Consider the following 16,199-nt stretch of genomic DNA (forward strand, 5'->3'; position numbering starts at 1 on the left):
TAAGTTTCTTTTTCTCAGCACAGGGATGACATTTTATAAGCCACAAGAACTAAATCCCTGACATTTTCTTTGGGTTTTAGTTCAGCTACTGAGGGCAAGAAGGAAGATTCCTCCCTCCCTTCTCCACTGCTCTCACCCTGGAAGACATTTTTTAAATGATAGACTATAAGTTTTAAATAATTATTCCATTTTGAAAAATAGCATATATAATGGAAAAAAACATTTTCAGAATAATGATTAAGACTGATATGTGTTGAGAACCTCTAGCATTATGTTTCAGTACTCTGCTGATAGCACATGTTGACCTACAGTCACAAAATAAAAATAAAGTAAAAATGAAGCACTGCAAGTAGCTGCACCAAGTCTTCAGTAGATCTTAAGGAAATATGCAAACGCACACAGTGAAAACCAGGCTATTAGGCACCACCTAGACACAGCTTTGTGACAGACCTGGAGGTGAACCAAAATCACCACTACAGCTGCCTTTGGAGACTATTAATAAGATAGATACCAGCAATTTGGTTAACAATTGCTGCTCTATCTTAAGAATTACAGTTGGATGATTTTCTAAGGCATTTTCTAACTCTTGGGGTCAAAAGAAGTATTGTAACACAATATGCATTCATAATTTTTGTGTGTGTGTGCAAAAAACAGCTCTTGGCAGCATTTATTTTGTTGAGGATTTGAGAAAAAAAAAAAAAGAGTCGTTTGTGGAGATCACTGCAGCCTTCTGCAAAGGACAATAAGAGATATTTAGGCAGGGGAAGAAAAACCTGTAACTCTAAGCAAAAATATAAGCTAATATCAAAACCTATTTATCAGAATCTTTAACACACTAATAACTGGACAAAAAAAAAAAAAAAAGAAAAAGAAGAAGAAATGAAGTGGCATTAGGAAAACAGAAATTTAAGACTGAAATAATTCTTGGTTGCAAAAAAGCAAGATTGAATGCTCCATAGATAGGAGCTGGAATTAAAATATTGATCATGTGTGCTCACAAGTTTTACTGTAATATCACCTTATCGCACTTGAGATCTGTGTTCCTTCCAAGCTATGTGTGAAGGGAGGAGGGGAAAGTTTATAGAGGGATACCCAGAAATGTTCCTGGATTTTACTCACATGGTATCTCTCAAAGTAAGGCTTCTGCAATATAAAGACGTTACAGTTTCTGTAGTATCTTTTAGATATTGGTTGGTGCTTCTAAACCAGCCAGAATCCTTTTAATCATTTATCAGATATTGGATAATCATCTGAGAGACTTTATGTGCATTTTTAAAAAATGTTATGATTATTTTTTTCTTATGAAGGTCTCAATATACACATTGTGCTTGATCTTATGACTGGTTACAGCTGGAAGTACGCCACTGTAGCATTTCTTAGAAGCTCTCCGCTTTTTAGATTCCGTATATTACATTTCGTAATAAAAACTCACAAAGATGTATTGAGAATAGATTGCACATGTTGTAAAGGTCAAGATTTAATTCTGTCAATAGTTTTGATTATGAAAGAGGCAGAATTACAAGCTGCATTTGAACTAAAGATCTGTACTGGAAGTAGGACAGAGGTGTTCTCTACTGCTCTGTTCTTACAGAGAAAGTACATGAAAGGGAACAGAAAAGAAATCAGGTCGGCTATAAAAACAACAAAAATAGTTTGCTTACAAATCAAGACTTGCACTGAATAATTTAATTATACTATCATTAAGGTTGGAAAAGAGCATCTAATCCAACCATCCACCTACCAGCAGTACTACCCACTAAACCTGTGTCTGTAACTGTTGTATCTACCCTTTCCTTAAACACTTGCAGGGATCATTTCTTTGGGCCACAAAGATGATAAAGGCCTGGAGCATCCCCCCTATGAGGAAAAGTTGGGTGATCTGGGTCTGTTCAGCCTTGAGAAAAGAAGACTCAGAGGTGATCTTATTAATGTTTAGAAATATCTTATGTGTAGAAGTCAAAGGGACATGGCCAGCCTCTTTTCAGTGGTCTGTACGGACAGGGCAAGGGGAAATGACCACAAACTGGAGCATAAAAAGTTCCGCACCAATATGTGGTACTTCTTCACAGTAAGGGTGATGGAGCACTGGAACAGGATTCCCAGGAAGGTTGTGGATTTACCTTCTCTGGAGATACTCAAGAAGCACCTGGATGCCTTACTGTGCAGCCTGCTGTAGGGGGCCTGCTCTGCAGGGGGCTTGGACTTGATGTCTCTGGAAATCCCTTCCAGCTCCTACAATTCTGTGATTATGTGACAATGACTCCATCACCTCTCTGGGAAGCCTGTTCTTGATCACTCTGAGAAGAAATTCTTTCTAATATCCATTCTGAACCACCCCTGGTGTGACTTGAGGCCATTCTCTCCTGTCCTATCACTGCCTACATACAAGTACTTTCCTTATTTTTATTTTTTTTTAAGTTTGCATTTTTTATGAAACAAGCATCAGTGGATTTTGCCTTAAGAGAACAGACTGTATGGTCTGAACACCAGAGGGATTTTTCTCCTACAGAGCAGGGAAGTAGATGTCTCTGCTACAGCATAGTACAGAGATTCTGATAGAGGATTACTATTCGTGTAACGTTAAGTGAGGAAGTGTGGAGTCCCTTCAAGATTCCCATACTTTTAGAGGCTTTAGAGAGTTTAAGTCTATACAGTAGCACTCTTTATGACTTGCACAGTAGCATGTACTATAATGTTTTAAGAATTACTTTTTTGCTAGTGGTCCATAGTACACAATGAAGAGATTTTTAAAAATAGATGAGCAATCTAGATTGAAAGCCAAGTGACAGAGGAGGAAATTGCATGTACTTTTAGTAAATTGTCTCCATGACTGCACTCAAAAAATGTATATTTTAGCCAGCAGTCATCTAACCTCAGTCCATCTAATCATTAGACTTCTGTTTGCTCAATTTAAAAGCCAGAATTGTCTTCCTACATAGATTCCTTCTGAATACTATTACCTTAGATCTCATGGTTGTTACTTCAATTGATCTCACATTTTAAAATTATTACCAACTATTAAACATTTTAAAACTATTCCAAATCTCAGGTCATTACTGGAGTGCTTCAACCTCAGAACACGTAAGTTTTGATAATCAGCACACCATGAATGGTATTTTACTAATGATAAATTGTGACACTGATGAAGTCAGCAACACTTTCTCCCAGCCTGAGCAGAGCTGAGAACTGGAATTCTCAGCTGTACGTATGCAAACCAGTATTACATTTATATGTCTTACATTTCTGATACCTGCTTCATTTTCAGTGACCTTTCAAATATAAACTGTTGATGGTACAGTATGTTCATTTGTTAACTCCCCTAATACTCTTCAAATCACATAATCCAAACTACATGATTTGCATATGTTCATCTTTTTTAATAATTCCCTATTTATGACTGTTCACGATAGCTGATGCATTTTTATGATGTCTCCCTGGCATTCCAATTATTACTTCTGCTGAAACTTAATTATTGATCGTAATTCTACTGATTTATATTTGCAAGGTAAGGAAACACTCCCAACATAACTATAGTAACCTTTTTAACAAAGAGAAAGCTACCGTTAAATTTTTTGTTCCTCCTCCTTACAGATTTATTGGATTTCTTTGTTACATTCTCCAGACAAATTTCAGGTAAGTTAACCTCGACTCCCAAACTGGTTTCTTAACAGTCCCTTCTGTATCTGTCCTGACATTGTTTATTCCTTACCTTTTCACGTTCAAGAGAAATTGTAAATAAATTCTTGATTCCCTAGGATTTCCTGTTCACTTTTAGTACTTCCTCTCAGCATTTACTCCACAGGGTCAAAACCTCTATTTTGCTTACTGAGGCAAACTCCAAAAAAAAAAATAAGGGGGAGCATCAAGTATGGCACATGGAGTTTGGTCATCTTATTAATCTCTCAAAATGTGCTTTTTGGAACCAATGTCTTTCAGCACTTTTGAATAAGTTACACAGTCCAGAAACAGAAAAGCAATGTCTGCTTTGGAAGTATACAGTAGACACAAAAAAGTGTCAGAGAAAAAGTTCCAGCTTACTTACCCTGTATGCTTCACTGAGGGACATACACTTAAAATTTTACTATTACTGACATTGTGAAATGAACGATTTCAAATAAGCCATTCTTCTCAGGTCACAATAAATTCCCTTCAAAGATATGAGAAGAGTTCTTCTATCCCTGAAGTCCCTGAACTGTTGAGTAGTAATTACATATATAGTTCTGTATAAAGATGTTGTCCGTGTGATTTGAATATTCAATGACATTTTTTTACTCCTGGAGGTCACAAATGTCTTTTTACTCAGTCTTATTACAGATACTCATAACTGCGCTGAACTCGACTTATTCAAAAAGTATGAAGCAATAGGAACATCCTGGGGCTATTCTAAGATAGCTTTATATGAAGAAAGCTGTCTCTATATCGTGCTGAAGAGATATTCCCTTGTTGTCTGGGTCTCTGATGTTTTAAGGAATGAGGCAGAGTTGTCTTATATGTATCTGGGTCAGTAACTACACTTGTTTTCCCCAATGAGATTTTGCTTTCCAGTTGCTAACTCCTAACACACTTTATTAAAGTTAAAGTTGCTATTTTCTTTGAGTAGCAGCAGACTCAGTACTAGGGACTCTTTATTGCCCTAATAGGCAAAAAGGAGATGAAAGTAATCATGGGCTGATCAAATTATGATATAACAAGGTTCAACAGATGCTAAATCTATTTTTATGGCTGAAAGTGATTGTGCTATCTGTAAAGGTGGACATTTAAGATGAGAACAATAAACCTGTGAGGAAAAGATGGCAAGTGGAATCTTAACAATAAAAGAAAATATAGAAGGCAATGCAAAGAAGCTGATAGGATGAAATATTCCTTCTGACTGGGATTTCACATAATTTCTCATCAGTTGTAGGTCTACAATAAATTCCCTCTTCAACAAGACAAGGTTACTTGGAAAACACAGAAGTTATCCCTGCGGACAGCACATCTCAAGTTTTTCAGTAGTTCCCAGTGACAGAACAAAGGGCAATGGGCACAAACTGGGACACAGGAAGTTCCATATGAACATTTTTACGTTGAGGGTGATAGAGCACTGGAGCATGCAGCTCAGAGAGTCTGTGGAGTTTCCTTCCCTGGCGATACTCAAAACCCACCTGGACATTTTCCTGCGCAACCTACTGCAGGAAACCTACTTATGAGTGGTGTGAACTAAATGATCTTCAGTGGTCCCTTTCAACCCTACAGTTCTGTGATTCTGTGAAGTACTGCACTGATTTAAGACAAAGATCTTACAACCTTCTGTGAGTCACATGCATTCTACACTGCAGCATCTACAAGCACAACTTATGAAAATAATTTTCCTTTCCATTTACCATCACATATTTAATCCTTTTAAAATGTAGACATAAATTTCATCAGCACTCCACATGAAGGGAAAACTAGGACTGAACAGATTAAACCCAGAGAATGAGAGCAAAGAAACATAACTGACTAAACAATCAAAAGTAAACCCGTGATACCTCTGTGAGGAGAGAAGTCACCAGGATAAAAGGAAGTGGGATGACTTTCCTCTCGTTACAAAAAAGAAAAAAAAAAGAAGAAAGAAAAAAAAAGAAACAAATCCTCTATTGGTTTCAAAAGAAAAAAAAATCTTCACAAGATCTGCATGATACTGTAAAAAGATACAATTTGCAGCATATCTACATAAAGATAGCAATGACTATTCCAGCTATGTAAGTTACAGTATGCAATGGTAACATAACTTGGAGGCACTCTAGTGACTGAATGACTGCTTCTCCATGGAGAAGCTCCACAGGTACACTGCGGCCTACCATAAGGTTTATCCTGACCATATTGTCCTCAGCAGCTGGTACCCTAGTGTCAAACCTTTTGTTTCAGGAAAGCTCCAGCAGGTCATGTTTATCAGTTTTCCAGATTTTATAAGATTGTATTTCTTACAATGGTTTCCGCTCACTCAGTCGTTATGTTTGTGCAATGAAATGAGAACCAAGCCTATCAGCTGTCTGGTAACAACCTGAATTATAGATAAAGCGTGCTAGAAATCCGGACATACATCTGCATGGAAACTCAGTATGTGTGTATGTATGCAGGACAAACAGTCATACAGAAATAGCCTTAATCTAATATTTATTTAGAGATGTAAAAGTTTCACAGCTTGCTGCAATACTTACTTTTGATTCTCATCAGTTACAACTATGTATGGAATGAATAACACACGTGAACTACTTCAGGTGCAGTGAAAGCAAAGCATTAAAATTAGTGCTGAATTTAGAAGTTATGTACAATGCTGCAGCTGAAGATTTATTCATAGGAAACCTGGAACTTTTATCCTATTCATGTAGGCACAGGTAGATTTTATTTTATTTTATTTTATTTTATTTTATTTTATTTTATTTTATTTATTTATTTTTTTTCAGCTGATTCTCCAATAACAGTTTTGCAGCTGGGATAGAAAATGGAAATAGAGGTTCTCCATATTTTATGTTAAAAAAAGATCATAATCTCACTATTTTCCCAGTCCTCCCACCTCATTTAAGTGTTTTCAAATTGTTTAAAGTACAAAATGCCTTTATACTCTTCTTCAAAAGTTGAAGAAAAAAAAAGTGTTAGGCAAACAATGTTTATAGTACTTTTCAGCGTACACCTAATCTAGAAGCAGAACTTCAGTGAATAGGAATGTCTACAAATCTCACTTTTGTTTTATGCCAGATGTTCAAGTGTGTTATTAAGATGTAGTGAGAAGATAAAAAAAATGATTTACCCTACATATACTTAAAATTATGCACTACATATTTTTCATTATCATTTATAAACGGGCATCAAAATAGTTTCAAGTTTCATATATAACATGATAAGTGAACAGAAAATGTGGTATTTGTCTACTGTTTAACATGGCTGCTACCAACAATTTTCATATTTCAAAATAACAATTATTTAGACAAGATCAGTCCTTCAAAAAGGCTTTTGGTGATATAAATAGGAGTAATATCAAAATTACCCAAGTTTATTTGTTTGCCTGTTGAGACTTTTGCAATTGGTAATTAACTAAGAGGTAGCAATGAAACATCCATATATACACCATTGCATTTAATGTAACAAAGAGAGCTCCATTGAGGTATCTTATTGATTGGCATCCTAAAATCAGAGACAGATTTAAACAGAAAACAGTGCAAGAGCTACTATTGCAGTTACAAGCTTGACTCTGTTTCATTCTGATTGTTCTAATTATGTTTCATTCTTATTCTTTTCCCCTTGGCAAACCATAGATTCTCCTTGGGGTCAGTAGAAGTAGAAGAGAAAGGGGAAGAAGGCAGCTTGTCTTCATCAAAGCATTCTTTAGAAAATCCTATGCCAAGTTCTTGTGAATGACTATATTCCTATGGCAAATCTAACTTACTCTCTAAGTCACAAATTTAATTACTGCATACCACAACCAGATTTGCATAGGAGAGAAGGCAAGAAAACAGCTGGACATAGGACACCCCTCATTTTACATATAAACAATAATAGTAATTGATACATTTAAATGAACTAGATTAATTAATATCTTAATATCTGCCTGTATATAAATAATTTCCTTTCACTGCTGTTAAGGGAATAACCTTTATGATAATTCTTTTTATTTGAATGTGAAGCAGATCAATTTCTGTGGCAGAAATCTTAGCAGGGATCTAAGTCCTGCAAACTTTCTACATGCTGCACATCCATTTGTTTTGGTAAAGAAAGACTGAAGGAGAGCTGTATGGATTAAGTTCTAAGGAATAAAAGCCAAGGTCAGTAATAAAGCTGCATAAATCCCTTCAACTCTGAACAGAAGCAATGCCCCTGTCCATACAAAGTCCAAACTTATCTTCTTTTGTATTGATATGACTTTCCCTCCTGCTCTCTCCTGCACACAGTCCCTGCATGGCATTTTTCTTAGCGGAGTATCTTTTTTTCTCAGCTTCAGACATGCTCTCCATTTATTACTTGGCCTCTTGCTAGATTTCCTTACAGTAACACGTACTTCATGACCTGACCTGCAGCACTTCATTTTTACTTGCCTCACTCATCCTGCAATAATGGTCTGGAAAAGACAAAATTGTTACTAAAATTCCCCTGGCTGATACCATTGCAATTTAAAGAGTCAAACAGGTGCTTGCCAGGAAATTTGTACACTTAGAAGCAAGTGAATTTTCAGAAGCAGAGTCTCTATAATACACAAAAGACACATGCATGCCCCCTCATCCCATTTTCTTTTTCTGTGGTTTAAGCAAAGCTGGTCAATTCCATGGAAAGTTGTGGCAAAGGAAAATCAACTGCCCTTAAAGTTCTGGTAGTGCTGGCTCTCTGAAGCGAATCTCACAAAGATGTCCATCAAGTGGGAGTGTGCCAACCCGGACAAGGCAAAGGAACAACAAGCCACTCGTTATTCCTAATGAAGGACAGTGGGCTGAACCAAACTTATATTTGATTGCTGTTTCTTTGTTGATATTAAAAAGCAATCACTCGCTGAGGGTTACCATAGTAACAAGTGAGCTAATTTTTTTGTTTTAAAGCTCTTTCATGCACTTACAATACAGAAACGGTGGGAAATTTGGCAGGGAATCCTGTCCTTGCTTTTCTGCTGTTATTTAACTAGAGCAGGGTAAAGCAAGGCATGGTTTTCAATGAAACTGGAGATTTATTTCCCCTCCTCTCTATGAGCATTAAAAAAAAAGTTTGCATTTTACTTACATCTTTGGTTTCTGCGTTTGCTCTTGTACATAGTCATTCTGAAGAAATTCCACTTTCTAAGAAGTAATTGCCTTGAACACAGACAAAAGAGAAGAGGTCGTGCTTCTGCTTTGCAGCGAGACAGTTGCTCACTGACAGAAGGTAACCAGCAATCTCTCACAGAAAGGCAGGGTAATACCATTCTCCTAAAATCCAGGGGAGATGCTGCTGGCTGTAGCTATTTTCTCTGCTGCAAAGCTCAGAGAAAAATATACATTTATTTTCCTATTTTTTCTCCAATGTGTTTTATAGCATCTAATAAAATCGAGAGCAGAAAGAATCATATAATCAGAAAAAGTAGGGTGATGTACTATGTGACAGCCTGATAGCAAGATTCCTCAAAAGAGCTCTGATGCACACCAAAATTGCATAAATGACCTCATAAACTAATGAAAGCCAACTTTTCATTGAGATATCGCAGAATTGTATACACGAGGACATTAAAATATTATGAGTTAAATCTTCAGAAAAAATTTCTATTGGAAAAAAAAAACAACACGTTGATAAGCGAAATCCTGACTGCAGTTTTGAGCTTATCTCTAGGTTATTCAGGAAGCAGCATACAGTGTACATTTTTTTTCATAGTTCCTTGTGCATTACTTTCTATGATTTCTATTTGAGGAAAGTTAATAATATTCTTCTTGTTTTTCATTTCTGTAACTGCTACCTGCTAACAGGACATAGGAAAAGGAAAAAGTGGCAGGAACCTTCTTCCACACACACATAAATAACTGCTTCAATAATCCAGACATCTTCCTAAAGATGGGCAGGGAAAAGAGGGAGAAATTCTTGCCTGGACAGGGAGATGACAGTTATGATGACATGGAATGAAGATGTCAGTGGCAGCTCTGGAGCTGGAGAAAGGATGAATTGCAGTTCATTCAGCAACAAATTTGCCTTCAATAAAATTGTGTGAAAGTATTTCTTAATTGGGCTTTTCATATTTTAAAACATCATACCCAGATATTACGCATACAGAAGTGTCTCAGGATTAAAGATAGAGGGTGTGGTGAAGAAAAAACAGCGAATGACATGTCTCAAAAGTAACAATAATAGTCTTATTGCCATTTACAATGCATGGTTTGACAAAAGCTCTCTAAACTACTCAAGGAAATGTAAAACTGTAATCACTGCTTCAGATTAAAAATAATTTATACCTGGCGCCTATGGGTACTTCATGCTTCAGAAAGCAAAAAACAATCCTTTTCAAAGACAGTCAATAGTCTGCAGCATCCATTATCTAAAAACAATGACCAGCAGTCATTTTCTTAAAAAATGACAAAGAAACAAAAAAAAACCTGAGGAAATATCTTTCTACTCTAAAATTAAACTTCCTGTCTCTTTTTCCTCTCAGATTTTTGTTTCTATCTACAGTATAGATACAGAATAGACTCTACAGAGTTCAGACTTGTGCAGTGTCAGTTCTTCCTTTCAGCCATTCAGTATTTCACACAGTCTCACACTGGCACAGTTCTAGCTGCTAAAGAGAATTTTTTTCTTTATTTTGGTTCTATTCGTCTACTTTTCCTTCCTCTGTCAAAAGCTGACCACAGATCTTTTCATTTCCTTTGGACTTGTATCGGCATAGCTGAGGACAAAGCATGGCCTAAAGAAAGTGCAAGCAATGGCTGCATCTTTAGATTTGTTTCATATTTCAACTACAATCATCTCAAAATGCCACAGCTGAAATGACACCATCTCTGTTGTGGAGGTCAGCAAAAAGACAGGAAATTGATTATCGAGCAGAAGGGAAAGAAAATATTTGGCCAAGTCATTATGAAACATAGCAGCAGAAAAAATGCCTGCACCAAACAGAAAGACTCTGCATGGCATAAACTCAAACAGCATTGATCAATTTCTAGCTATTGAAGTTGGTATTTCTGCAATAAGTTTTATATGCTGACAATAATCCCCCATTTTCCTGCTTCATTTTCCCTGAGTTAATTTCCAGCTGAATCAGATCTATGGTCTGACTCAGATCACAGGGACCAGTGGTATCCTACTTGTTGCTTTGTGTCATCTTTGTTTCCTTCCCTTGCTCTTCCCCGTTTCTACCTGAAGGGTTTCATCTTTATTATTTAGTTCAAAATTTCCATTTTTCATTGTTTCAATAAGATACTCTCAATCTTTTTCCTCAGCTCTCATTACAATTAGACTATAGAATTCATTTCTTTTTCTTATCACTAACAGCTAATTTTCCATTACTTTTTATTTTGCTTAGCTCTCTATATTATGCTATACATAACGCATGCAACAGCACGTGTATCTTTTCATTGTTCTTCTGTGCATTATGCTATTACAACCATACATTTGTATGCAAATGTCTTGGCAATGGCATAATAAAAAAATACAAACTAAATGGAAATTTCACGTGATAATAATTAATTTGCTTTAAGCCAATGATCCCTGAAACCATGGTCTTTATTGGTTTTATTTTGTGCTAATTACAACTCTGATTACTTTTTCAGTATAGTTAAATGTGCTTGCTAAAAATAATGTAAATACACAGTGTTTGGTGAATCATTCTATGTCTATTCATTAAAAAAAAAATAAAATAGTATTTGAACATGCTGGTTGGCTTTGAGTGGGCAGAGCATCCTCCTGTTTGTCTGTGTTACTGATCACTATAGAAGAGCTTAAAATTTAGTTTCATGCTTTCACAGCTTTAAAAAAGTCATTATTTTGTAGATGGCTGGTGAACGGCAGCAAGCTTTGTGAGGTGAGAAGAAATGAATGAACTCTGCAACAAAAATCAACCAATCACACAATCTTAACTTACTTAAACATCTTAAACAATTATAGAAGATTAAAATATTCTTAAAATTGTCCATTGGAATCTCTGCAATGAATTTTATCAGTTCATTGTTGCTGTTGGCAAAAGAATAATGTCCATATCTGCACATTCCACATTACCTCTCAACTTTCCCCATCCTACGGGTCCCAGTAAGGAGTGTTTCTTTAAATGCTGCAATTTATTTCTCAAGTTGTTTCAGAAAAAGAGGAAAAGAAAAACGCAGACATTTAAAAAACATAGCTACTGACTTGAATGTCACGTATTACTCATCAATAAACTCTTCGTCTGGGCTGTATCCTCACTTTTTAATGAGCTGATCTTAGACAAGAAGAAAAGATGGGGGAGGCTTAAAGCATGTTCTGTCTCTCAGCATTTAATTCTATGCACCCAAACAGTGCTTTTAGATAATATCCTTCTAAAACTTGTAGTATGGTTACTTTTATGATGTAGACTTAAGAAAAAATTGCACATATAAATATGCATTATTTTTTCTTGAAATAAATGAAACCAACACAGGTCAACATTTAACCTCTCCCAAGCAACAAACACTACTTGATGCAAATATTGATCTATTGAAGTCATGTATTTGACATGTGTGCAACTCTTGCTGGTAAAACATAAGGATTATTAACCAACAGTAGTGCTTTTTAATGTAATTTATATTAGATAATTAAAATTCTCTTTGACAATAAGTCACTTAAATAATAAAACAGGTTTACATTTACATATTCTCTGTATGATATAATGCAGACAAAGCATAAAATATCAGCCAAATCATACCCCTGACTAACACCCCGGTGATATTAAACTGGCTGTGGCAAACAGAGTAAGAGGAAAGTTTGTATTCCAGATGTTTACATGTGATAAGATAGAATCAAAGAGTTTTGTAAATGCATTTCAAAAGAAAACAGACCTGGCTTGCACTCCTGAAGCAAACCAGAAATGGGGGAGAATGAAGACTGATGAGAGGATGAGAGTGCCAAAGCAGGATAATTTTATTAAAAAATTACTTACAGAATAAAGAGCTCAATACAGCAGCTTGAACACTGATGGGTAGCCATGAATCTCAAACAGTTTGTATCCTACCCTCTCTCTGATAATAATCATTATTATCTGGCTTTTATTATACTTTGGGTCATTGTTTCCAAGCAGTTCCAACCTGAATTCTCAAGCCTTGACCCTTCATGAGGAGATTCATCCATGTGGAGGAGAACCCCTATAGAGATCCACTGAAATCCAAGTGGAGAAGCAATCCTGCTTTGCAAATCCTCTTGCAGGATGACTGAGAGCTTTTAAGTATCTTTATACACAAAAAGGCCACTATTCATTAGTACACAATCCACAGATGATTGTGGGGATAAAAAGATTGTGTGGATAAAAGGGAAATAATGTAGCATAATACTTTCAAGTCAGCCATACTTACTTTTACTAAAGCCATAAAGACAGTCTATTTTTACAGCTTTTACTTCACTAAGTTTTTACTCTGCCCGAATATTCACATTCAGAAGAACACACAGTTTGAAGATTTCACGAAAATTTCAAGTATTCATCAAAAGCTGCAGTAGAATGAATTTGTTACATTCACTGTATTTCCACCATCTACTAATTTAGAAAAGACATCTGAAGAAATGAGTTTTTGTTGGAGCTGCTTGATTTTTATAAAACAATTTGGCTGTTGCTTGCCTGTTATCTTTTACATTTCTGCTGACCTGCTTTACTTTGCTTCAGCATTATCAGAAGGTAACGACACTTCACCACAAAAGATTCTTTTACAGGCAGCAGAAGAAAGCCCCCAAGATACAGGTTCTACTTTCACCATAGGCAATTTTCTCTTTTTCAAGGGAGCTTCAAAGGAAAAATCATCTGTCTCACTGATAGACTAACATTTATCTTTAATATTTAAGAAATCCACTGTCAAGCCTTCCTCATTAGACTGAGCTATTTTTATCAGTTATCACTATTAACATTTAGAAATACGATTACAAAAGTATGAAACAAAGTCTGCCACCTACATTCTCAGGAGACTCTTCTGGCTCTTTCTTCCACCCCTTACTCTGCTCTGAGCGTGTTCCAATTTCTCTAGCAAGGGTATGTAAAATGCTCTTTTTTTTCTTTTTTTTTTCTTTTTCTTTTTTTTTGTGATTAGCAATTTTCAAAGTTTATAGTGTTATTTCATGAAAATGTAAACTTAGAATTGGCATTCACATATCTGAATTCTTTGTTAGTAAAGACAGAAGTTTCAAAGAATCCCAGAAGAACAGGAAAACAAATCCAACTAGGTGGAGGAACTTCATAATAAGCCTTTAAATATATGAAAGGTTGACATGCACACACACACACACACACAGAAAAGAAAAAAGCCAAGAAAACCCCAATTTTCTTTCTCTGGAGATTCAAACAATCATGGCATAAACAATGGCAACAAAAATTTGTATGAGTTGCTTGGAGACTTTGTTATTGTTAAGGGCAGCTGTATCTCAACTAATAATTGTGAAAAGAGGTAGAGGATTTTATCTATCTCAGATGAGTCTGCACAGGAGATGGATGAGATAACATCTTGTAGTTTCTTGCAGCCCTATTTGAGACCCCATACACGACATAAAATAGCAATCATCATCTAGTGCACCTCTAGCCAAGATTCAATCTGTGTTAGCCCTTCAGCCTGCCTAATAGTAATGGAGTATTTTAGGCAGAGAGAGGTTAGTATGCCATAAGGAGAATGTACAACAACCAGTGTGAAGCACCTAATTCTCTGTACCTACTTTGGGCAAAGCTTCTGCTTCAGACCCCAGAGGGGTTTCTTCAGCAGGGAATGAATGAGACCATACATGGGTGGTTGAACCCTGCTCCAAAACTTTTCTTCACTGATTATTGAGAAGGTAAAGAAACTGGCATCTGTGAGTACATGCTAAAAATATCCTTCAGAACTTTTAGAATTGCATTATATTCTCAATTACATTTGGGACACCTCTACAAGACTCAAAGGAGCTTTATATATGGTTACACTGTAAGTCAGAACTTACCACTTTACAATTCTGAATGATGGTTTGTGACAAAGAGAAGCTTCACACCTTTCTCCCCACTCCTGAATACTGACAAGGGCTCTAAAGAGGTTTGCTATCTTCTGCTTTAGCTCCCTCATTATACAGTCTTATGTAATTCTTGAGCAAAACTTGGCCAATTCTGTTCTCTTTCCAGTTCCAAAAAAGAACCATGCAGTTAGGAATGTCTGCTAGTTCTTCCTATATATATATATATATATATATATATATATATATATATATATATATATATATTCTGGAAAACAGTGCTGTGAGATTAAGTAAGGGGTCTCTTTAGACCAGTAGTGATAACATAAAGCTTTCTGTTCTTCCATCCAAGGAACATTTGTCTATTATTTTAAGTTAGGGATAAAAACCTATTCCTCATTGAAGTCTCTGGGGAAAAAATGATCGAAATGAAAATGAGTCACACTTCAGGCTCTTAGATACTTAATTTGATTTTATCCAGATCTTGTCTAACCCTGATGGTTTTCATTTGTACTGCTAAATGCTCTGCATGCTAGTTTGGCTTTTAAAAATCTCTTATTTCATCTTGATAAATTTGTCACCACCCAGAAACAATAAGTTTTAGTTACATTCATACTATTCCTAAACAGCTCTGTAAAAGTTGAGACAGCCTTAAGGGATGGTCTGAAGTTCTCAGATTACGGTACTAAACCACACTTCCTACCACTGACATGTGGTAGGTGTGCTCCCGAATTTTTTTCCTAATGTAAACCAAAATTCCACCCCAAAACATATTTTCTTCAGAATTCATATTAATAAAATTCAATCTATGCAAATAATGTACAGAGAGGCGATCTGTATTTTTTTTTTTTAAAGTTATTTATGAGTAATTCTATCATTTCTAAAGAAATAATGTGTTGAATACTGGTGTGTTTTTGTTAGATATTTAGAACAGCTTTTTCTATCAATCTATTTAACTATTTAAATAACAAATCATTCAATTTCAGTGTAGAGTTGTTTTAACTGTCAATTACACCCACTATCATATTCTGAAAGCAGATTACATCTATACTATTTCCTGCAGCCTAAATGTAATGGGGCAAACACTCAGAACAGAATCCACTCCCTCATAGCCCAAGAACATGGGGGAAAAAAAAGCAAAACCATACTCATGGATTTTGATTTTACTTAAGAGCTCGGAATTACCTGAGTGCCTCATGCAGTTTTATGGACATAATCACTTGAAGAAAATACTTGCTATCATTACTGTTGCACTATGACACTATGGCATCTGTTACAACTTTGTTTATGTTTATTTAAAAAGCTCTATCACACGTTCAAATGCATTTTCTGTTCCTCACTAGTGAACACTGTATCTCACTTCCCCTACAAAACAGGGAGAGCTTGAGAAGGAACCTCTTGTGAACAAATTAGGCACTTAAAATGTCAGTGTATGGCTCACAGCAATAACAAACTGATGATGTTTTATGGCACAGCCAATGAACAGCTGCTGCTTCAACCTCTCATTTTAGACTAATGCTTTTATAAAACAATCAAGAGAAAGCTGAAAATGTTCCAGTTTCTTTTTTCGCGGTATGGGATCTTTCTCACTGTGTAGGATTCAAGACAAT

The 16,199-nt window shown here is 35.8% G+C and overlaps 1 protein-coding gene across 12 annotated transcripts in view; it reads right to left on the bottom strand.

Moving 5' to 3' along the window:
* The window catches only part of RALYL (RALY RNA binding protein like), a 370,127-nt gene that overhangs the window by 99,762 nt on the left and 254,166 nt on the right, over nucleotides 1-16,199 (bottom strand). The window contains exon 1 of one of the 12 annotated variants that reach the window (XM_048938714.1): nucleotides 8,728-8,871. The exons of the other annotated variants lie outside the window; for them this stretch is intronic. Coding sequence (XP_048794671.1) covers nucleotides 8,728-8,764 — 37 coding nt within the window. The 5' untranslated portion in view covers nucleotides 8,765-8,871. Of the gene's footprint in view, nucleotides 1-8,727; nucleotides 8,872-16,199 lie in introns of those variants that run through there. 12 annotated transcript variants of the gene reach the window in all.

Source organism: Lagopus muta, chromosome 3 (assembly GCF_023343835.1).
Source record: "Lagopus muta isolate bLagMut1 chromosome 3, bLagMut1 primary, whole genome shotgun sequence".
Lineage (NCBI taxonomy): Eukaryota > Metazoa > Chordata > Aves > Galliformes > Phasianidae > Lagopus > Lagopus muta.